General features: G+C 34.1%; 2 protein-coding genes across 7 annotated transcripts in view; both read left to right on the top strand.

Moving 5' to 3' along the window:
• The window catches only part of scube1 (signal peptide, CUB domain, EGF-like 1), a 101,818-nt gene extending 100,319 nt beyond the window's left edge, over nt 1-1,499 (top strand). For both annotated transcript variants that reach the window (NM_001260500.2, NM_001328599.1), the window contains 3 exons: nt 246-398; nt 597-676; nt 765-1,499. In NM_001260500.2, the coding sequence (NP_001247429.2) occupies nt 246-398; nt 597-676; nt 765-917 (386 nt within the window). In that variant the 3' untranslated portion in view covers nt 918-1,499. The remainder of the gene's footprint in view (nt 1-245; nt 399-596; nt 677-764) is intronic.
• A 3,949-nt stretch (nt 1,500-5,448) lies between these two features.
• Nucleotides 5,449-24,286, top strand: part of mpped1 (metallophosphoesterase domain containing 1) — a 108,661-nt gene continuing 89,823 nt past the window's right edge. For 4 of the 5 annotated variants that reach the window (XR_012401822.1, XR_012401823.1, XR_012401824.1 and 1 more), the window contains exons 1-3: nt 5,449-5,601; nt 6,702-7,100; nt 9,644-9,825. Coding sequence is in view for 2 of the 5 variants with exons in the window: in XM_009300178.5 (XP_009298453.1) it covers nt 6,934-7,100; nt 9,644-9,825 (349 nt within the window). In the remaining 3 variants the exon portion in view is untranslated. The remainder of the gene's footprint in view (nt 5,602-6,701; nt 7,101-9,643; nt 9,826-24,286) is intronic. The other variant, XM_017355267.4, reaches the window with a different exon arrangement.

Genomic DNA, 24,286 nt, shown 5'->3' with positions numbered 1-24,286 from the left:
ACTTGACAGATTTCTTTGAAAATCTTGGGTCCATGCGGGTTCCAGTAGGTCTTCTGCAGTATTTATGATGATTGGGATGCAGTTCAACAGATGATTCATCTGAAAAGTCTACCTTCTGCAACTTTTCCAAATGATCAACTAGAATATTCAAGTTATTATTTGTTCTTGGGATCAAGACGAGACTCAGGTAGTGTATTGCTGCAGAAATGCATGTTATTAAGCTACTCTTTTCTCTCTTTTTTTAGCCCTGCCCACTTCCATTACAACTTATGAGACCTGCCAAACTTATGAGCGACCGATCGCCTTCACCTCCCGTTCACGCAAACTGTGGATCCAGTTTAAATCCAATGAGGGTAACAGTGGAAAGGGATTTCAGGTTCCATATGTCACTTATGATGGTAAGACACAAACAAATACAACCATGTACATTTAGCCACATACAGTAGGATTACATTAGAAGTAAATGAAAGACAAAACAAGACTTTAAACATTTTCATTCCACTGTGGCGACCTCTGAAATTGAGACTAAGCCAAAGGAAAATGAATGAATGAATAATATCCTACATGCTCAAGGCAATATGTGTTTGATATTACAGAAGATTACCAGCAACTCATAGAAGACATTGTTCGAGACGGTCGACTATATGCCTCAGAAAACCATCAGGAGATATTAAAAGTGAGCATATATTTCCACTTCAGCGCATAACCGCTTTTAAAAAAACACTTCATCAGTAACTTGTAATCGCCTTTTGCTCTGTTTACAGGATAAGAAGCTGATTAAAGCTCTGTTTGACGTACTGGCTCACCCTCAAAATTACTTTAAATACACTGTGCAGGAATCAAAGGAAATGTTCCCACGTTCCTTCATCAAACTGCTACGTTCCAAAGTCTCAAGGTTTCTACGGCCGTATAAATAGAAACCCGAAACTCTGATCCACGACTTTCTTTCCTCATCTCTCTTCCACCTCTTTTTCTCCACTAGCTTTCAGAAGGCCTCACTACTGCAAGAAGATAAAGACATTTGGCCTTCTTTCTCTCTGAGATTTGTCCCCTTTTTTGTCTTTGTTTGCTATAATTTATGTGCTCGATTTTGCGAAAGCCCTTGTTGGATGTTTGATATCTACAGTATATATATATTTGTATATGTATGTATTTATATATGTGTGTGTGTTTGCGTGTACAAAATATGATGTGCAAGTTTATGGCATAGTAGTAGGACACAAACAGACACACACAGATATATATTCTTGTTTCAAAAACGTCATTTTCATGCCCCTGATGTGCACAAGGGGTTTCAATATGGAGCCAGATCAGTCTCAAAAATAAGCATTTACAAATATAATTCATACGTTCTAGACAATTTGTAAATACATGCAAAAACATGTATTTCATGATTCATATATAACACAAATCCAAGTCGTGAATTAAAAATTATGATTCATAAATACTCAAATCCAATTCATAAATTCAAAATAAGATTCATAAATACTCAAATCCAATTCATAAATTAAAAATACGATAAAAAATACACAAATCCAATTTGTAAATTCAAAACACGATTCAATAATACACAAATCCAATTCGTAAATTCAAAATATGCTTCAAAAATACACTAAGGCAATTCGTAAATTCAAAATATGATTCCTAAATCTAAAAATCCAATTCGTAAATTCAAAACATGATTCAAAAATACACAAATCCAATTTGGAAATTCGAAACACGATTCAAAAATACACTAAGGCAATTCGTAATTTTAAAATATGATTCGTAAATCTAAAAATCCAATTCGTTAATTCAAAACACGATTCAAAAATACACAAATCCAATTCATAAATTCAAAATACGCTTCATAAATACACAAATCCAATTTGTAATTTCAAAACACGTCAAAAATATACAAATTCAATTCGTAAATTCAAAATACAATTAATAAATACTCAAATCTAATTCATAAATTCAAAATGCGATTCATAAATACACAAATCCAATTTGTAAATTCAAAATACGAGTCAAAAATACACAAATCTAATTCGCAAATTCAAAACATGATTCGTAAATACAAAAATTAAATTCGTAAATTCAAAACACTATTCAAAAATACACAAATCCAATTCGTAAAATCAAAATACTCTTAATAAATAAACAAATCCAATTTGTAATTTCAAAACACGTCAAAAATACACAAATTGAATTTGTAAATTCAAAATACGAGTCAAAAATATACAAATCCAATTTGTAAATTCAAAATACGATTCATAAATACAAAAATCCAATTTGTAAATTCAAAACATGTCAAAAATACTCAAATCAAAAAATCGTAAATTCAAAACACGATTCATAAATACACAAATACGTTTCTTTTGGCAAAAATATTTATTTTACAAATTGTGTGTTGCATTTATCAAATTGGACTTTGTAAATTTGAATTGTGCTGTGCATAAATGAATTCTATTTTGTAAATGTATTATTTTTAAGACTGACCAGGCTCCATAGTTTCAATATCCTAGTGCACTTAAAGTTTCTTTTCAGACTATAAGAATGGAATTAGTTTCAGTTCTGACCATAAAATAAAAAAAATAACAACAGCAGATAAATGAAAGAAAAAGAAAAAAAAACAAGAGAAAAGACAAAGACTACCTGTCAGTATGAGAGTATGTGTACGTTGTTTAACTAGTATTTGGAGCTTCAATTGCACTTGAATTTTATATTGTAGAGAATAAGAAAATCTAAGTAACTTTTTTTTGTAATGTTTTTTGTTGTATAGAGATGTTTTACCTTGGTTGTAGGAACAAGAATTATCAAATCTGCCCTTCTACAGGGATACGGAAAGATATTCTCAGCTCTCCCTCTCCTGAAAACAGAAACAAGCATCATTATAATCATCTCATGATAAGTTTTTTCTTTCTTTTTTTTTTTTTTTGCAGTTTAAAATCAAGAAAATATTAATGTTGAAGTACTATCTGGTAACTCTTTTGTATTTTTTTTTTTCACACAGGACACATTTAGATGTTATTGTTGATGGAACATTTTGAAAAAGTGTAAATATGATTTTTTTTGGCAAGTCAGGCTACTTTGTTTGAGCTGGTTGTCATAAAACTCATGAAAATGTTGAAGAGGTTGTCAAGTCAGATAAAAAAAGAAGTCTGTTTTGGATTCAAAGTCATTATATGGTCTATTACATAGTTAAAACATATCTATTACATAGTAATTAATTACAAATCACCTTTGTGCTGTGCACAAAGACACATATTTTGCTCTTGTTTTTGAACTGTGGATGAAGAAAAGAGGCTGTTTGTTGAACTGATGAAATATCTGAAGTATTTGAATGTTGACTTGCTCAGATTGTTTCACCTCATAAATCAGCAGAATGACCATGTTGGAAGCCAAAAAATACTATCAGAGGTTTGTACGTTTCTACATGTAGTTCTGGTACAGTTTTATTTAATATTCTTGGTCTGTTTTGTAAAAACGGATCTTTTTGCAAGACTTGGGTGAGATATTAGGGGAAAAAAACATCATAATTGTATCACATGTAGATGTGCCATAAAGTTGAAAATGACCCTTTCTGTCATCTTACAGTATTCTGCATAGTTTTGCATATGCTTTGGACGTAAGGGGCGGAGTGATCATTCTAAAGCTGCTTTGTTATATAAGCACTTATTAATGCTTGTATTTCTAATATCCACATATGGGCAGGGAAACACGTTAGCTCATGCATCGACCATAAATGAACATACATTCATGCATGAACACAGATGCATTACCTAATCCATATTGTTTGCCATTTCAGAGATAACTCCAGGTTGTCATTAATATTTTTATATCACATTTTAATGTCTCATTTGATTTAAAGAAAGGCACGTGACTGTTTGAAGAAAGAAGAAGAATGTATGACATGAAATCGACTTATTTACACACACACACAACGTGATCTCAAAGTACTTTGCCCCTCAGATGGAGAGAGTGAATCAGACTGCTGCTGGAGCGAATTGTAAGCTTTATGAATTCAGATGTGTAAATGATGTACAAATGGTAGTGTTTTTTTTATTCTTAAGTTAATATTTACAGTAGAATGAGCCATTATGATGGGGAAGATGACAGTCTAACATGTACATGACTGCTCTGGAAGGCTCTGTTGAATAGTATGATTCCCGCAACGGTAAATGACCACAGTACAGAAGAATGAACAATTCAGCAGTGTGAAATCAACCCCAGAAGATGTGTATAAGAGAATGGAAACTATTGTTAAGACCTCACTTTATTAATAAATCATTCAAATCCCATGTTGTGGTTGTTTTATTGTACTTTGTCATTTCTCTTTTATTAAAATGCATTGGCATATTAAGGAATAAAGTGGAATCTAACAGCTTTGGGAAAGATTTGTCTCCCTCTTATGGCCATATAACTACTTAAAATATCATGCACTTGGCTCACCACAAAGGGGCAGTGGGCACCAATGTTTAGCAAAACAATTTCTATTATCATTTCTGTTTTTCACAATATTTCCACTCATTTGTAAAACAAAACACAGATTCATAATATAATAAGTCAGTAAAGGTTTATATGTATTAGTAGTGATGTAGTTAATGTACATCTTTATCTAGGATTAAGTTTGCTAATACACTACTTTCATTAATAATAATGTACATAAATTGTCATATAAAACTAATAACTTGGGTCATCCTGCATATAAAAAGTATACCATAGAATATAGACACCTTTTGGTTTTGGTATTGACCTGCAGATGGAGTTTAGATGCTAATTACATACCTGTTCAGCGGTCAGTACGAACATTTTTGTATATCTTCATCGAAGATTACTGTTTTAAAAGCCGCTGTCTTACAATAAAATAAGATTAGATGGTCGTCAAACAACACTAAATGTACATGGAAGACCTATAAAAAATGAAGCCATCGTCAATGACTGAAATAATTGAGCGGACGGAAAATTAAAAACTCTACTACGGGAAAGGGTTGCCTCATTAATATTCATTACGTACGAGACGTTTTTATCAGTAGACTTCCACTTGATTGGTTGGGTGAGGTTGATTAAGCGGAGCTGAGTAGACGGTTTTGATTGAAGCGCTTCAGTATTAATAGTTATTAAAAGTAATATTCAACGTATATTAAGGTGCTTAATAATATGCTTACACAAATTTGCGTTATTATAGTGTAAGGAATACCATTTTTTAATCGAATACAATGTCATAATTCATTAACGTTGCGTGAAGTTCCTCGCAAATGGCGCCATTTTCGCGGTATTTTTTCATGTGACTATTAAACGGTTCAGTTAACACTTATGAACATTTGGTTTGTGATTATTAATGAAGTTACACGACTGACGCCATTGGCCATAGTAGGATTCGCAAGAGGAGGGAAGAAATATCCCAAACTTGCGCGAGGGGGGAGTGTCTCCTACCGTAATACACGCACTCGGACACACGCACACACACAAACCGGGGCACCACGCGACTCCGGTTCAAACAAACCAGCGCGAGCCTCTGCAAACAGAAGACACAACGTTTTCACGCTCTCCCCGGTTATTTCTCAAGTATTTTTTAACCTGAAAACCTGTCTTCGTCAGACTGCTGAGTTAAAGCAGGTAAGTATATTTCTAATATGCAAATGAACACCGCATGTCTTTTAAATATGCATGAATATGCATAAGAGTGCGCTTTATAAATGATGCTCTCCACTGTTTGGAAAGCGGAGACAGTTTCCATAGATACAGTCAATTCTTTGACGCATGAGTGATTGACTTTTGGCAGTGATTGTGTTGGTTTTGTTTCCTGTTATCTAAATAATGACCTTCTTATCTAGATACCTTTTAAAATATTAAACTATAATTTTGCAATTAAGCCAATTTAGTATATATAGGTTATGTTTGTATTCCTTTTAAGCAAGAAAGTATCCAAAAGTATGTTGGTTTTTAATTTAATTTTTGGAGATGTTAATATCTTTTTTTTTCTTTTGACATATAGCATTGCAAGACTGCTAGTCTTTGAAGTTCTTTTAAATGCAATGTAAAATACTATGGTGTCAGTATGACAGTCATTAAATAACATGGTATACATATATATATATGTGTCATCGTTTTAGCATTTGACTTTCTCATTTCACAATCCTATTCAAGCATGACTATTTTGTGAGTGTATTATATATTTTGAAGCAGTTTTTTAATTATTTTAACCTGATGTTCTCACTTTATTTAAAGTGTTTGTGCCACTTAGATTTGCTTAGTCATAATCCATCTTTTAGCTATCTTTCTACATGTAACTCAAAAGAAATAATAATAAAAAAAAATGTTTCTAAATGGTTTGAGGACTTGTGTTTTTCACAGAATGGAGTGGAAAGCTTTCAGCTCTTTTCCTCCTAGTTATTTCAGTTCAAAAAAACATTTTAGCTCCTCTTTCTCTTCAGAGGGCTTTTTGTGTCCTCTTTCTTCCCAAACAATTGTCTCTGTTGAGTCGCATCTTTTTTTTTTTTTTCTTGCCGTCTTGAAAGTGCAGGGAACTCTATTGTTAGACACAGAAATCGTGACAGAATGGTTACCATGGCTTTGTGTAAGATCTTGTCGCTAACACACAGGAGAGTGGGACATACCGCCGTCAGCTGCACATCTGATTGTGGGTTTTGATAATAAGCCGCTGTCACTGCTCGCATCTCCCTTTATCTTGTATCTCCTACCTTTTTTTCCCGCAGGTGTATTGTGTCCGCTGGTGTATTGTGATTGAGGGGAAGCATGCAGATTCAATATCCCAGCAGCAAAGCCATACGGTGGACCAGCCACTGAAGACGGTCCCTAAACTGTCCCAAAGACTTGCACAAGACATCCAAAAGTGGAATCCCTTTAAACCAAACACCTACGGACAAGTGTGGGTGTGTAAGAAACAACAGAGACAGTGTGTGTGTGTGTGAGTGTGTGTGTTTTGCCATGGCCTTCACACTTTCGGAAATCATGGCAGCCCGACGACAGCAGCAACAATCTCAGAGAGGAGGACGAGGAGTGGTAGAGGTGGACGAATACAGCGCCAACCCGACTCAAGCCTTCACTTTCTACAATATCAACCAGGGCCGCTTCCAGCCACCCCATGTCCACATGTAAGAAACTGACTTTATGTGCATCTCTGTAGTTGACTAGTCAGTTAGTAAAGTTTTATTTTGTTGACATTCGCATGGTGACAGCATGATTTGATATAGAGGACTGTTTGCATGTTAAAGCACTTTTGGAGGGTCTTCTTTTAACTTGGCTGTGGCTGAGGTCAGCCATAAACATGTTTCCTTTTGGAGAAAGTCTTATTTGTTTTATTTCAGCTAGAATAAAACAGTTTTTATTTTTTAAAAACAGTTTTAAAGCCAATATTATTAGCCCCCTTAAGCAAATTTTTTTTTTCCTCAGAACAAGCCATCGCTGTACAATGACTTGTCTAATTACCTTAACTTGCCTTGAAATTAGGGGAAGCATATACAGGGGGGCTAATAATTCAGGAGGGCTATTAATTCTGACTTTAACTGTAGATGTGTGTGTTTGCCTGTTTTTTTGTACGTCTTACACCATGAGATTTGCATTTTTAATAGCGGTGTGAACCTACACTATTCAATTTCTTACGGTTCGTTTGGTTTAGTCCGGTTCAGTTATGAATATCATGCCGTTGATTCGGTTTAATTCCTTAACTCGGTGCATTATGGTGCATTGACGAAACTTTCCATAAAGATTATTTATTTTATTTAGCAACACAAGAAGCCTTTTATTCAAATGTATAAATATATTTACAGTTGGAGTCAGAATTATTAGGCTTTATTACAAGGCTTAACTAGGTTAATTAGGTTAATTAGGCAGGTTAGGGTAATTAGGCAAGTAACTGTATAACAGTGGTTTGTTCTGTAGACTATCAAAAGTATAGCTTAAAGGGGCTAATATTTTTTACCTTAAAATGATTTTTAAAAAATTAAAAACTGTTTTTATTCTAGCTGAAATAAAACAAATAAGACTTTCTCCAGAAGAAAAAAACGTTATCAGACATACTGTGAAAATTTCCTTGCTATGTTAAACATCATTTGGGAAATATTATAAAAATTCAAAGGGGGTTTAATTATTCTGATTTCAACTGTATATATTAATTGTAATACAATTTTGTCCTTTAATTCAAGCAACCAGATATTTAGACTGTACCTTTAATTGTACCTGCTCAAAGGAAATATTCTTTTTAAATGTATCAAACAAAACTAAAGTACATGCATGGAACAGCATGAGGAACAGCATGATCTAGCAAATAAATAAATGTAAATATTATCCCGCTTGCTGTTTGAGCATTGTTGAACGAGTTCTTAAACGCCTATGATTGATCACACGCTCAACAGAAACGGCTGCGATTGGCACGGTTAGCTGTTCAGCAAAAGTGCCTTGAAGAAACAATTAATTTTTACAGCCCTAATTTTTAAGATACCAAACAATACTTGCGAAATGCATCCAATTGGTTTGGACTTAACTTGAGATTATTAATTATTCAGGGTTTTCTCAGTTTACTATTTGACTATGGAAGCTAGGGCTGCACACTATATATCTGCAATAGTCATATCGCAGGATTAGATTATTCAATAAAGATTAAAAATAAAGATTGTTTTTTTTTTTTACAATAATACAATGATTTTATGTTTGATTGTTAAGTTTCTGTATCAGAATATGGGTAGACTCCCTAGAAAATCATAAAGCTCTGTTTGTTTCACTTTTATCGTTGCTCTGACGTATTTGTGTATGCTTGCAATTTATTATGATTAATGCAAATGCACTGCATAAAAAAAAAGACTTGATCATCCCAATTAATCTAAATTAACATAATCTTTCCAAATAGAGCTATTCAATTCATCTGGTAAAATTATATACATATATATATATATATCGCAGAAAAACACAACATCACAATGTCAGATTTTTCCAATATCGTGCAGCTCTAATGGAAACGACTAATTTATTTTAGTTCACCTAAAATTACAAATTTGGTAATTATTTATTCATTCTTTACTTGTTTCAGACTTTTAGGAGTTGCTTTCGTCCGTTAAACACAAAAGAAGATATATTGAAAAATGTTGGAAACCTGTAACCATTTAGTTCCAATGTGTGTTTCATACTATGGGAGTCAATGGTTACAGGTTTTCAGCTTTCTGCAAAATATCATTCTTTGTGTTCAACAGAAGAAAGAAGCTTTTACAGGTTTGAAACCACTTGAGTGAGAGTAAATAGTGAATAAATTGTTATTATGCCTTTAATTACTTTTGAAAATATTATTATGCATGTTCATTCATATCTGTTTTATAGTATTCTAAATTTCACCTTTTCTCATTATTTGATCTGTCTTTTTATTTGTTTCATGGCAATTTACAAAGGAAAACGGGTCACAACTATATATTTGCAAATGTGCACGTGTGTATACATTTCGATGAGCATGTACCTGTGTGTGTGTTGTCAGTAGTCTGTGTGGTCGACCCAGTAGGAGATGCACTAAAGTGGGCCATTCTTATTCAAAACTCTGCCGTTTTCCTAAGAGACCCGTTTCTGCCAATGCAATGTTTAAGCTGTGAAAAAATCATATATATTACATTATATATTCCCACACCTCTTTCTCTCCCCCTCTGTCTTTCCAAAGGGTAGATCCTATAGCCCACGACACCCCCAAACCCCCGGGCTACACGCGGTTTGTCTGTATCTCCGACACACACTCGCGCACTGACGCTATTCAGATGCCGTACGGTGACGTCTTACTGCACGCTGGAGACTTCACAGAGCTCGGCCTGCCCAGTGAAGTCAAGAAGTTTAACGACTGGCTTGGTGAGATGTGTTTTTTTTTTTCATTCTCTTCCTTAATTGTATTTTACCGTGCTGTATGCGTAATCACTGAAGCTCCAGCAGCATCCTTTGACTAAATTAGCATGCATTTCTGCATTAATTTAGTCGATTTAAATGTGATAAAAAGTGTTAAAGCTGAAAATGGCAGTCTTTTTCTTAGCAGAAAAGCATCATCAGATTAGCAAATAGATTTTTTTGAATAAACGAACAATGCAGAAGACTTGAAGCCTAGACTTCATGTATTATGAAGCCATATGGTAGTAGTCAGTCCGTGCTGAAATACAAACAAAGGTTTTTAGCATCAGCCAGATACATGTACTGTGCATGATAATGTTTATAGTCTTGCACAATTCACAAACTCAGCTTGACCTAACCAAAAGCAGTACACCGAAAAAAAATATTTCTTACTTTTTGACTATGGAATGACTAATTTAAGGGATAGTTCACCCAAAAATACTAATTTACTCATCCTTTACTTGTTTCAAGCCTTTAGGAGTTTCTTTCGTCCGTTAAACACAAAAGAAGATATTTTGAAAAACCATTGACATCCAAAGTGTTTTTCATACTATGGTTTACAGCTTTCTTCAAAATATTCTCCTTTGTGTTTAGCAAAAGAAAGAAATGCTTAAAGGTTTGGAAAAAATTGAGAAAGAGGAAAAAGCAAGTATGTTAAATTTTGGGTGAACTACTGTATCCTTTTAATTGGATACAGTCTGTATTTTTATTTGTTTCATGGCACCGTGTGTGATAGACTGAAAAGAAATGATTTCTGCAAATTTGTTGCAAGCATTTTATATGGGTTGAATTTAAACAAACCAAATAAATTTAGTAATGTTCAACTTAATTTGTTAGTTTAAATTCAGCCCAAATTAATTGTTTACAGCTACTTATCTTGAAATAAATATATATCCAAGGAATCATCTTAGACTCTTTTTTTTCAATGTACCCAAAGAGTAAAAACAGAGAAATTATTCACTTTTAATGGTAATTTAGCATTTGTTGTAATGCAATTATTATTATTATTATTATTATTATTATTTAGGTAGAGGCTTTAAGTAAGTCTTTTGGGCATTTGCCTCTTCCTACACATTTATCTTAGTTTTTATCCAAATATTTGTGTAAATATAATTATTTTTCCAATATTTTGTATTCCTGTACAATAAAGAAATAGAAATAAAGAAATAAATATGAAAATATTTCATATGCAGTCATTTAAGTGTTTGGTTGACAAGTACAAATTTTAGACATTTTTTTTTATATAATAGACATAATAGAAACATTTGCAATTTTATGCTGTACACTTCATAAAAATATAAATGTCTATGTAAATGTATGCATAAATCTATTCATTGATTTTCCTTCGGCTTAGTACCGTATTTATCAGGGGTCACCACAGCGCCAACTAGGGCTGCATGATTTTGAAAAAACTGGCAATATTTTATATTTCTGCAATATATTGCGATATTAATTTCACAAGATGACTATTTAGAAAGATAATATAACATTGATTGGCATAATTTTGTATAGGGAGTAGAAAATCAGCATGAAATATACAAAATTGTGTGTGTGTGTGTGTGTATATATATATATATATATATATATATATATATATATATATATATATATATATATATATATATATATAGTACTCAGTGCAATAAACAAATGTCAAATAACACTGCATACTCTTAATTTTATTAATAATTAAACAAAATTAACCTTTGCTAAAGTAGCAAACTTCATAATTTCTTATCCCCAAATGGTTTAAATTCACCTAAACTCTTAGTCAGAGGGCTTCAAAACACGTCCAAATAAATAATTGCTCACACTATTGGGTTAGAGTTAAATTTTGCAATGATGCAACCCTACCGCCAACTATTCTTGCATGGGTTTTACACAGAAGATGCCCTTCCAGTCGCACCCCAATACTGGGAAACTGTATGCATAAATTTATTGAAGAATTTATTATTTAAAAATCTCAATGTACAAAAAAGCAATAAAAAAAATCTTGAACACGGCGGTTCATTCCGCTGTGGCGACCCCTCATTAATAAAGAAACTAAGCCGAAAAGAAAAGAAAATGAATGAATGAATATCTTGGACAAATCAATAATCCTAAAAACATCTTTTTGAACAAACTGTGTTCTTTCTGAATTTGCATGTAAATTTAAATCCTTAAATCCTTTTATCACAAGGAGATTATGAAGGTTTATGTTTTTATCTTAGACTATCAGTGGCATGTAGAGGTCATAGCCATGATGTTTGGCATTTTTTATGTATTACTCCCATGTACACATGTGCATGTCCAAAAAAAGAAGAGGAAGGTTCAGCAATGAAGGAAATCAGAAAGATGAGTGGCGTAGTTTCAGGAGAGGGAATGTAAAACATGATATCTGGATGGATGGATGGGTGGATGGATGGAGGTTAGTCAGCGGGGCGCAGGAGACACCAGTCAGATTAAGACTCCCGCTCGTGTGTCTCATCTTTTTCCCTGCTATTGATTCTCTGCTGTCCTGCCTCGCTCTTTTTCTTTCTGGCACGCCGTCCCTGTGCCAAAAAGGAAGTTCTTGCATTTGTTCTCGCGTTTGTCTCTGTATAAATATTTATAACGTGGTTCTTTTTCTCATCTCTGGATCTTTGCTCCTGCGCATCTGAGAGAACTCGCTACACACATGCTTCCTTTCTTTATCCAGCAACAATCCTCAGAGATATGATTTACTTTTTACCTCACAATACTTTAAAGTGTGTGCAAATACACACTTACGCACACACGCACAGTCACACATGTACTTCCTCATATGGTGATGCTCTTAACGCTAACCTAGTCTCAGGGCCTTTTTCCTTGTCAGTTATATATATTTTTCTCTTTTGCCTCCACACACTGATGTTTTTGAGAACTGTTTCCTCTTATTTAGTCTGAGATCTTGGAGACTGCTTGAACTTGTCAGCTTTTATATTTTAGCCATTTTGGGTACTTCAGTAATAGAGTATCACCTTAAACCTCAAAGTATGTATGGTGAATAGCAATACAGCATATTAAAGCATACATTTTAGAGGATAACATATGAACTTAAAGGTCCCTTGAAATTAAAAGTTTTTTTTTTAATGTTAGCATCTTTATTGTTAGTTTTTAAGATCTCTATATGCTAGTGTGCTCCAAAACAGTGACAAAATTCATGCTTAGAAGACATAAAACTGATATAAACATAGCTTATAGTTTGTCACTTCCACCTTAATGGATCATTGGTTTTATTCACGTCAACTTATACTTCGGTTTCTTATCAAATCATGCCCAATCAAATCCCCTTTAGTGTCTGACATCTAAAGTCCCGCCCCTTTCAAGACTCTTCTCATTTGCTTTTCATCTGATACACTTAAGTTAAACCACTCTCACTGGCAGAACTATTGCACAGAGGAGGAGCTATATTATGTCCCACCCCCATGTATCGTTTGAGATTCAGTAGTTTACCTGCTCAATCAACTGCTGAAGCAAAGGGCCCAAGCTATCAACCTCCAAAGAGAGCTCAGACTTCCTGTCCTTGGAGGAAGCTCGATGCTTGACTCAAGCTTCAAGTATGAGTCGTCTGCCTTTTAAAACATTTTGAAAAAAAAAAGGAGGAGATGGGGAGGTAGGGGGATGCCGGAACAAAAGTCAACTGAAACAGTGCAACAACCGTTACTTATATACACTAATGATGATTGACAAACCCACCTGACTGATCAGGCTTCTCCCGAACTTACATTGGGAACTTCATTTACGTCAAACATCGAATAAAAATAGAGATTTCAAAGCACTTATCTTATATATTTATGCAATTGTACAGTGAACTAGTCTTGCATTTTATAGTTGTTTCTGTATTGTAGATTAATTGGTTGATAGATTGTTTTTAGAAAGTTAAAATTTGCATGCATTTATAAATATATATGTCTTTATCCCTTTAAGACATTTTTGTGTGTCATTACTGAATAAAAGCACAAATGCATAAAGCGTTAACTGCTGGTATTGTCTATATGAAGAGTTCAGATACAAAAACCTCTAAATGCCATCTGAAATTTTCTCCTAAAATGAGCATTTTTCTCAGCCTCCTATGTTTATGTTACATTATTTTACTTTAAAGGCAATGAAAATAACTTACTCATCATTATTAAAGTAACATTTTTGAGCCTACACACAAGAATTGGAGAAATATGCTAATTTTATAAGAAAATATCAAACAGCATTTTAGAGATTTTTGCATCTAAACTCTATAGTGTGTTTTTTTAACCATTTGACAAAAGATTGTTACCACTTAAATATCCATTCTTATGTTAAAAGCCATTTAGTATAATTTTATATGCAGTATTTAGTATTATTTTTACATTACATGTTTTAATTAAATCTGTAAAAAGATTTTTAAATGACAAAAAAATGCTAATTTTCACTCATAAACACTGTAAAATCATTACTGAATTGTTTCATGAGCAGATTTGCCTTCCTAACTAGCTAATTTGAACTAGACAGAGGAAACCGTTTGGAAGTACAGATGTTCATGAATTAACAGTGCTAATGTATGAATGTGTAGCAGAAGTGTGGGATCGCAGTTTAAGCTGTCGTCCTTAGCAAATCTGCATCTTTGTGTGTTCACTGGTCTTGAATGATTTGTATTTGCCTGCTGAGCAACTGCACTAGTGCGAGAAACAAGTGTTTGTATCTTCTTCTTACAACCTTCAGGCTTACAGCGAACGTGGAACATACAAGATCTAAGAAATGATTCTCAGACAAGACCTGAATAAAATAAAAAGATCTGACATGATTTCCAAGTAATCAAAAGTGATGCTACAACCTTACTGGAGATCATAGGTAGAGGCTGAAATTTGCTGGACAGTTTTGCTGAAGAATAAAATCAATAGTTTTAGTAGGTTTTTGCAGGAGTAGTCCACTTTAGTTGGAGATTGTTTAAAATCTCTATGGTTGTTTTCTTGGTGATAAGATGGACATATGGTGCTATATTAAAATGCCGTCATTTTATAGGGTATTCTAAATAAAAAAAATCAACATGCATAAAGGCACAATTTGTAAGATTCATCAAAAATATCCAGAAACCACTAGAACAGAAATGGACAAACTTCGTCCTGGAGAGCTAGTGTCCTGCAGAGATTTGCTCCAACACTAATCAATCCCATCTGAACATGCTAATCAGTGTCTTCAAGATCACTAGAAAGCTATAGGCATGTGTGTTTGATTAGGGTTGGAGCTAAACGTTGCAGGACACTGGCCCTTCAGGACCAAGTTTGCCCATCCCTGCACTAAAACAACTTTATCCAGGGGTATGTGTCTTGGGTCACTGGTTAGCACTGTCATATCCAGTTATCCTTGGATATTGGGTTTGCATTCACAGAAAATATACATCCTGAAGAAAATGTGGTCTTAGTAGTTTTAGCATCTCACAAGCACTTTATGCATCAGAAACGTCCCAAGAAGATCAGGACAAACTTGGACTAAAGAGAAACTCTGATTCTGGAAGTGCTTTGTTAGACCAGTGATACAAGAGTGATGATACCACCTCCCGATGGTGAATGTGGTTATATTCATGGCAGGTAATATTTGGTACTTTGGTCATTTATTTCGCTAACTTGGCAGCCGTCAAACATCATCAGGGAAACAGTGTGAATTTCTTCGCTTAGTAAAAAAAACACAAGTGTTTCATTTGGGACCACACTACATACATATTCTATGCTGTTGAGTATGTAAGTATATAAGTACATCGTGCATAAGTGCATAGTGTGCCATTTGGGACGCAGCTTATGTTTGAGTTCCAGTTTCTACAATGAAAATCTATGTTCTGATTGGTCAGCTTGATTTAATGCATTGTGGATGGCCAAACACTTCCAATGTGTGTCTGAAATGTAGCATCTTACCATAATCACGAGATAGCTTCTAAATTGCTTCTAAAGCAATTGTAAACACAATCATTTATTAATAGTGACTACGTTTACATGAACGTCATGAACATAAACACCAGTAATCGACTTATTTGTCCTTATACGAGAAAAATAATAATATGATTGTGTTTACACAAGTTGCTTTTTGAATGTTCCTTTCATGATCCCGTTTTGCATGTTATAGCACATAATTCGATAAACGTCATTGTGTCACCAGCTATCCACATTTCCTCTGGAGTTTTATATTATTGTGGGTGTTTCTTTTTTAATTTGTTGACTTTAACTGCAGTTTGGCACTTCCACTTTCATTCAGGAACATTTCCTTTATGCCACCTGTGACAAATGATATATTGGATGCGAGTAAGAACAGCTGGAAGAGTGTTGTTTAAATGGAATTAGATACCGCATGGCGTATGGGAGAAAAAAACTCTGCATTATGCGATGCAGGTGTCTGTGGTCCTTTACTGTCTCGGTAGGTGCAGAGAATAGTGTCAAACAGCCGCATGTAGAGACTATGCTCTCGCAAAATATAGTTAAAAACATACACAACAGTAATAGTTTGATTGCAGTGTTTACATGTCTGTACTGCACATCAATAATGTGACTAAAATCGGCATACTTCTCTTCTTAATTTGATATCTGTTTAGTTTCTATTATAACCTTAATTGGAATAAATTAAACAAAAATCGCTGTTTACATAGCCTCTTAATCAGAGATTTGTCTTAATTATATTAAAATCGTATTGCTGGTGTCCATGTAAACGTACTTACTGTTAGTTTTTCTATATTACACTCAAATTCTGACAATGTAAATGATTGAGCTGATCGATGCAAACTAACCTTACAATCACAGACTGAGCCAGACATTTCGCAGTTGTAAGTTTTTTTTTTTTGTTACTCTCTCAAAACACCCCGTGTCTCGATGGTATGTAATATTTTAATTGTGACATAAACTTGCAGACTGTACTGACTGATTGATCGATGTGTTTTGGTCAGGTTGGCAGAAGTTGTTTGTCAGATAGCATAAATCCCTTCTGTGGGAGACCGTGAGCTGTTTAATTTTGAAGATTTTTCACAATAAAGGAATAGCAAAACATGATTAAGGCCTCTTTTGGACAATTTGTCCTTATGTGAGGCTGAATTTTAAGCCTGAGCCATTGTTTCTCAGTGTGCTTTTTCAGTTTGGAGTCATTATGTGCAGACCTGGGTTGATGTAGATAATACACTTTCTTTCTCTCAGGTCAGGAAAGGTTTGGTAGTTTCCCCGTCTTGTTCTGTCCTGTCCACATTATGAATAATAGATTAGCCCAATGGTGATGTGACAGCTGCGTGGGCTGTGTGAGATGAGTGTGTGAGGTGGAAGATTCTTGGGAGAAAAGTTTACACCTTTCTCACTCCCTTTTCTTTTCCCTCTCTCTCCTCTCAACTTTTAGTTTTCCCTCCATTCTCTCCCTCTCTGGTCTGTATCTGGAAAGAAAACCGTCATGAAACTTTAATGTGCTCTCCCTTTTTCTTCCTTCAAGCTCTACAGCTTTCTTTTTTGCCTTTTTTCCACCCTGCCATGGGTTTACTCTGCTGAAGGTTTAGCTGTGGATTATTAACGAGGAAGCTTGACACTCCTTTACGGATTTTCAGCTAAAGTGTAAAACACAATCTCAGACATAGATGAAATCGTTGTTTGGTTTTGTGGTTGAGTGATTCGAGTCTCTGCGTCTATGTGGATGACATGTAATTTGTTTTGTTCTGTAACATTCTTATTTTCTTTTAATCACTTTGTTTCATTGATGTTTATTTGATTTATTCTTATCCCAGTCACACATACAGACAGACACACATACACCTCAGGTATCTAGGATACAGGTACAAGGTTTATTCTTTTTAACTATAGTATACATAAACATATATGTGAATTTAAGTACCTGGGATGCTCCGATCAGGATTTTTGCAGTCGATGCTAAGTACCAATTCCTTGTCATGGTGATCGACCGATACCAAGTACTGATTCTGATGCTTTCAGCTTTATAATGCATAAAGCACATTTTCTCTTCAAGTATGATAAAGTGGAGATCTCTCCTTACCTAAGAGAATAAATTAAAGATGTTGCATATAATTACCTTAACATGTCTCTAACCATTGTGTGTGACATGTAATGGTCAGAAACAGCTTCATAATAATATAGATAAAACAGAGACAAAAAATTGGTAAGAAAATCATCAACAAAGCAAAATGGAAACATTGCAAATGATAGAAGAATTCAACCCGGCTCAATCAAGTTTGGCGCATATTTGATGCGTAAGAAGCTAAAATGCACACCTACTGTATCCATTAACTAAATCTATTACTTCTTTACTAAAAGGAAATAGGTCTATAAACTACTGTTTATTGCAATAAGTATATTACGATAAGTTATATTATTGAATATTTAAGTATACTTATTTTTTTTATTTCCTTAATATTTCCAGCCAGGTTTTAATGAACTTGCAATATTGTTGAAAATGCAGAACTGTCAGTTTTGATATGCAAAGAGACTTCAGTTCTTGTACTGTATGTCCTCTGCTTGTAAACTCGTAAACAAACAGTTGTGATTGGTTCATGAGAGGTCAGATTAGCGAGTATCGATCGAGTCATCAAATGTGATTATCGTCCGATACCGATCTGTGGCCAATCGATCGGAACATCCCTAATATACAGTATACCTATATCCCCACTACAACATATACAAATAGAAGAATCAAATAATAAATTATAGTTTATTATAATTAATTATTTACTGAATTAAGATTATATAATTAAACAATAAAGAATAAATACATTAATACTAATAATTAATAAGGTAACTCTTTATTTCGATGGTCCATTTGAGTATTAGTAGACCGTCTACTTAACATCTGCTGATACTTCTTCTTCAACAGACATTTAACTGACTATAAGAAACTTTGCAAGTACATGTCAACTTACACTAACCCTAACCCCAACCTAACAGTTTATTTATAATCTAATAAGAATTAGTTGGCATGTAGATGCAATGTAACTTAACTCAACAAACAGACCATCAAAATTAAGTGTGACCATTAATAATTCTAATAAAGTCATTGTTTACTAGTATGTGCTTATTTTTTATTTATTACAATTAAGCCTAATTAAAATGTTATGCAAATAAAAGACAAAAGAACTATACATGTAACTCATTGTTCAGGTATTTTTAATAAGATTTAGTAAGATCAAAGCAAACTACAATTTTTTTTATGGACCAGAGTGCACACTATTCAAAAGATGAATACCACAATTGAGTAAATAACGAGAAAGTGTTTTTAAAAATGGGTTGTTTTAGCTCTTAGCTTTGTTTAGAGTTACGTACAGACATTTTTATACAGATTAAATGTAATTTCCCACATTTTGCAAAACTTTTTTTGTTGGTTAGGTTTAAGGGTAGATTTTGGCTTAGTGTACAGAAAGTATAGTATGAATTAAATCTGTGGCAAGTCCCCACAAAGACGACCATTGTACAGTACAAGCATGAATATATGTGTGTGAGAGACTGAAATCTTTTGCATGGGCGGATGCTGTGCCTGCTATAATACTTTGTGTTTACATTTCACATGGGCACATGAAGCAACACAAAGAACACCTCCGCTGTTTGTGTGTTTGTGTATGTTTGGCTGACAGACTCTGCACTTCACTTCTTCAAAGCATCACTGTTTTCCGTTGAGCCAGGATTATGGACTAAAAAGATCTAAAAAGAAGGAAGAAGGGTGAAGCGAGGGGTTGAAACAAGTTCGAAGCATACACTAAATAAATCAAATGTCACAAATATGCTTTTAAAGGGGTCATTTCATGAGAAGTTCAATCTTTTGAAAGAATCGCGTTTGAAAACATGAACTCGAACTGCTTTTCAGAACTCAGTCCAAAAAAACATCTATTGAAACTAAGCTGACTTGTTCTTTGCTTCCTTAACTTTCTGACATGAGACAGATAAATGCACGGCCGCCCACTGCTGAGCTATATAGTTTGAGTGGTTCAATTCAACACTAATTGTTTTGTGACTCTTTTGCTTGTGATGGAGGGTTGCATTATTGAAGTATGAAGCAGTTCAGACTATATTAGATAGGGCTGCATGATATTGGAAAAAAATCTGATTTTGCGATTATATATTTTTTCTGGCGGTTCATTCCGCTGTGGCGACTCCGGATTAATAAAGGCACTAAGCCGAAAAGAAAATAAATGAATGAATTTTTTTTCTGCAATAAATATTACAATATAAATACAGTTTTACAAGATAGTGGGATATGGGGAGTCTAACAGTATTTATGTACAGAAGTTGAATAATCACAATGCAAAAAATACTTTTCTTACTTTGCTTTGTCTATTTTCCAGTCCAACTATCTAATAATTTTAAAATCAAGTAAAAAATATTGTTTTGTTTTACTTTATAAAGAAATAGAGCAAAATTAAGAGTTTTTCCTTAAAACAAGCAAAATTATCTGCCAGCGGGGGCAAATAAAATAATCTTGTTTTTGCTTTAAAATGTATATATTTTGACTAGAAAAAAAGAAAAAGAAATCCAAGTATAAAAAACCTTTTTTTTTTCTTTTTTTGTATAAATTGTATAAATTCTGTATAAATACAGTTATTAAACATTATTCTGTAGCTCCTTGTCAATTATAATGCAGACTTAACATTGCTTATCTTGCGATGTGACTATTGCAGATGCACACATTGCAATATGGATGCTGAAACAATATATTGTGCAGGTCTAATATTAGACTAGACCAGTAGCCCATAGCAAAACATTTTTGCCATTTTATTTCAAGAGGTTGTTTATAAAGACAGTCTTAAAAGCATAAACAAACCAGCCTGTTAATTCCTAAAATGTTGTCAAATGTGGGAAATCGTCATGAAATACATAATTTAGTGTCACATTACAAAAATTTGAAAAAAAAATTAGTGTTGTGTAATAATTGTGTAATTTGAAGATGATTTTTTATTATTTTTTTATTTTTATGATTTTTTTTTATGATTTAATTTTTTATTCAATACAATCTTGTGTCCTGTTTAATTAATAGTTGTTGAGCATAAAATAGAAACTATTATATATTATTTGCAGTTTATTTTGTTTTCCACTCATGTCATTTATTAAAACGTTTAGATAACCAGAAATCTTGTCACAAATGTCTCAGACGTGCAAGTTCTACCATAAACGTTCCTAATATTAAGCTAAATCACTTGTAATCAAGATGCGGTATTCAAAAACAACAACCAATCAGCATCATAAACCCCTTTTGGATTGATTTTGATTGCATCTTTAGTTATTATGATACAAAACACTGAATAAACTTCGACATAAACTTAAAAATGATGTTTAATCAAGCACAACTGGCTTTATTTGTGGATCAGTAGGATGTTTTATTAACATAAATATTTAAAAAACTTTGATGAAAAGAAAAACTGTAAACTTATGAAAAGCAGATTTCTTCATATTTCTCTTTACGTATTGTAATAGCATGAATTCTGTACTGAATAGCCTGCACCATGACAGTCTTACATATAGAATTATACGAAACCTGAAATGTTTTTTTCTTTTGCCGAAATATGACAAAATTATTTCATGCATCCTCTAATATATGTGATTGTCCATTTATATTTCACCATGCACCCTGATTAAAGTTCATTTGTAATAAATGTGTTAAATGCACAGTTGTCTTGTTGGCAGATACTTTCTCAGTCAGCCAACTTACAAGAAAGTGCACACATCACGTAGGTGGCAAACGTCTCGCGGAATGTCTGAGGCATCAAACACAGACACACACACACACACAGAGCGCTCCATAATCCTTTTGAATGAGCTCTGAATTTTGGAGGTTGGAGGATTTGCTCCATCAAAGTCCAAAGACCACCCACCAGAACAGAAATGACAATAGCACTCAAATCCGGACACTTCCTCTGGGCTTATGCACCTCCAAAGCCCAGAATCTAATGGTCCACAGCACATCCACACACATATGCCAGTGTTGCATGTTTATGAGTAAGACGTTTTGTATGGCAAGTGCCTGTGCACGTGTGTGTGTGTGTGTCTAAATTGTTGAACATGCTTTTCTGGCCGCACATTTGTGTCTGCGTGAGCACGCACGGGCCTGCATTCATCCACTTTAATTGCTCTCTTTTTGAAGTGAAAAGAACAGAAGCTGTCTGTCAGATTCACAGTGAAATTTAAGCTATTGCCGCCTTGAAAGTGCTTTTGAAATCAAAGACAAAGGGCCCAAGAAGATAGAAACTAATAACAACAACTCATCCGTGTGTCCAGATTAGGCATTTTAGGCTGAAATCGGCATGCTTTTTTTGTGTGTGTGTGTGTTTTTGTTTCGTTTTTTTTCCCAATCCCCACTTCTTCTCATCACAAAAGCTTTGGTGCTCGTCTTTTCCATCCTCCCTCTTGCTGGCGTTTTGTATTTGTGTGATTGATTGCTTCCAAAGCCTTTTTTTTCTTGCTTTGTGTTTCTAAGAGAATGACTCCATTGTAAAATGGTGATTCTCTGTGTAATTCTGCCTTTGAAGGAGTCTGGCCGTTTATGGAATCTATATGAGAGAGAGAGAGAAAGCAAGCACGAGGAGGAGAGAAAAGAAAGGCACGGAGATGAACATATGCACCGGGAGATTTTCACACTTTTGCAGTGCCTACACATGTATGTGAAACCGATGGTGCACAACATAAACACAATATGGAATACTTCTCTTTTTTTGTTGGATGCGAGGATGCACACTAACAAATCACTTTGTTATGAAAATTCAATTCAATTCAATTCAGCTTTATTTGTATAGCGCTTTTACAATGTAGATTGTGTCAAAGCAGCTTCACATAAATGGTCATAGTAACTGGAACAGTGTGGTTCAGGTTTTAGTGTTTAAGTTCAGTTCAGTTCAGTTTAGCTCTGTTCAGTGTGATTTAATCATTACTGAGAGTTCAAACACTGAAGAGCAAATTCATCGATGCGTAGCTCTACCAATCCTGAACCATGCGAGGCAGTGGCGACAGCGGAGAGGGAAAAAAAACTTCACCTGATGGGAGTGAAGAAAAAAAAAACCTTGAGAGAACCAGACTCAGTTGGGCACGACCATTTTAATTTCTCCGCTGGCCAAAAGTCTTGTGCAGAAATTCATTCGCCGTGGTTTATGCTGGAAGATGGCCTCAATGAAGACTCGTCTGTATGACAAAATGTAGACAAACAGAAGGAGAAATGATAGGTTGTGATCCTGAAATTAAGGTTGTGGGCAGTAGGAAAAAAAAAAACATGAGCTAAAGGAAATACAATGCAACTAAATAAAAAATGTACATAATGGTAAGATATACAGGCTTACCAACATAATTGTTTGTTTATTTAAATAAATTTGCGCCTTTTTGTCAGTTTATTTATGTATATTTAGGTTTATCTATTTATTTATTCACCTACTAGTTTATTTAAAAATGTTGTGTTATGTTATGTTTGTTTGTTTGTTTGTTCGATTGTTTGCTTGTTCAAATTGGACTATTCATTCATCTATTCAATCATTTTCCTTCAGCTTAGTCCCTTTATTCATCAGGGGTCGCCACAGCGGAATGAACCGCCAACATATCCAGCATATGTTTTACACAGTGGATGCCATTCCAGCTGCAAAACAGCTTCTGGGAAACATCCACACACTCATTCACACATACACGATGGACAATTTACTTTATTCAATGCACCTCATTCACCTTCATTCATTCATATTCATTCCTTCATTGTCTATTTATTAATCTTATGTTTTTAACAATTGATCTGTCTATCCATTTGTTTGTTTATTTGTTTATTTATGCATGTAAGCATATATCTTTTAATGTATTTATTAATCAAATTTATTTTTTATAATATATTTGTTTACTTTTGCATGCTTAACCCTTTTGAAAGTAGCTTCTCAGTCCTGAAGCAAGACCCAATGAGAACCACTGATGTAAACAAAATATAAGTATTACATATTCACAAGAAATAATGCTGAGACATCTTGTAATATTGATCGATTATTTAGCTTTAAATTGTTTCAATTTAACATGGATATTTACCAAATAATAAACAGTTGTTATGCATGGAGAAATACCGCACAAACAGAAATGGAACCATACACAGCACTAAGCCGCATAATGTAATAGGCTCTATTGACAGGTGTCTGAGAAATTGATGTTGAATTATGGAGGATTTGACGTGCATTAGAAGACATGAACTCTCTGAAATCAAATCAGACCACGATAAAGCGAACGGTTGAGCTGCGAAGTGCTTCTTTATTACGTGCATTACAAAAAATGTTTCATGCAACCATGAAAGATTTCAGCGATTTGCCTCTGGAAGGAGGTTTTAAATCTCCAAGACGCCTGTGCTGATTCTTGTGAAGCATCTGCCACACACATAAAACTCTCTCTCTCTTAGGTTTTTGTCCATGTCTTACTTTTACGATCATCTCCCAGCGATGGTAAAATTCTGCTTATGGCCGCAGATTTCAGAGTGCTGTGCATGT

This window comes from Danio rerio, chromosome 4 (assembly GCF_049306965.1).
Source record: "Danio rerio strain Tuebingen ecotype United States chromosome 4, GRCz12tu, whole genome shotgun sequence".
Classification (NCBI taxonomy): domain Eukaryota; kingdom Metazoa; phylum Chordata; class Actinopteri; order Cypriniformes; family Danionidae; genus Danio; species Danio rerio.
The sequence above is the reverse complement of the archived record's forward strand: the minus strand, read 5'-3'. Positions and strand labels throughout refer to the sequence as shown.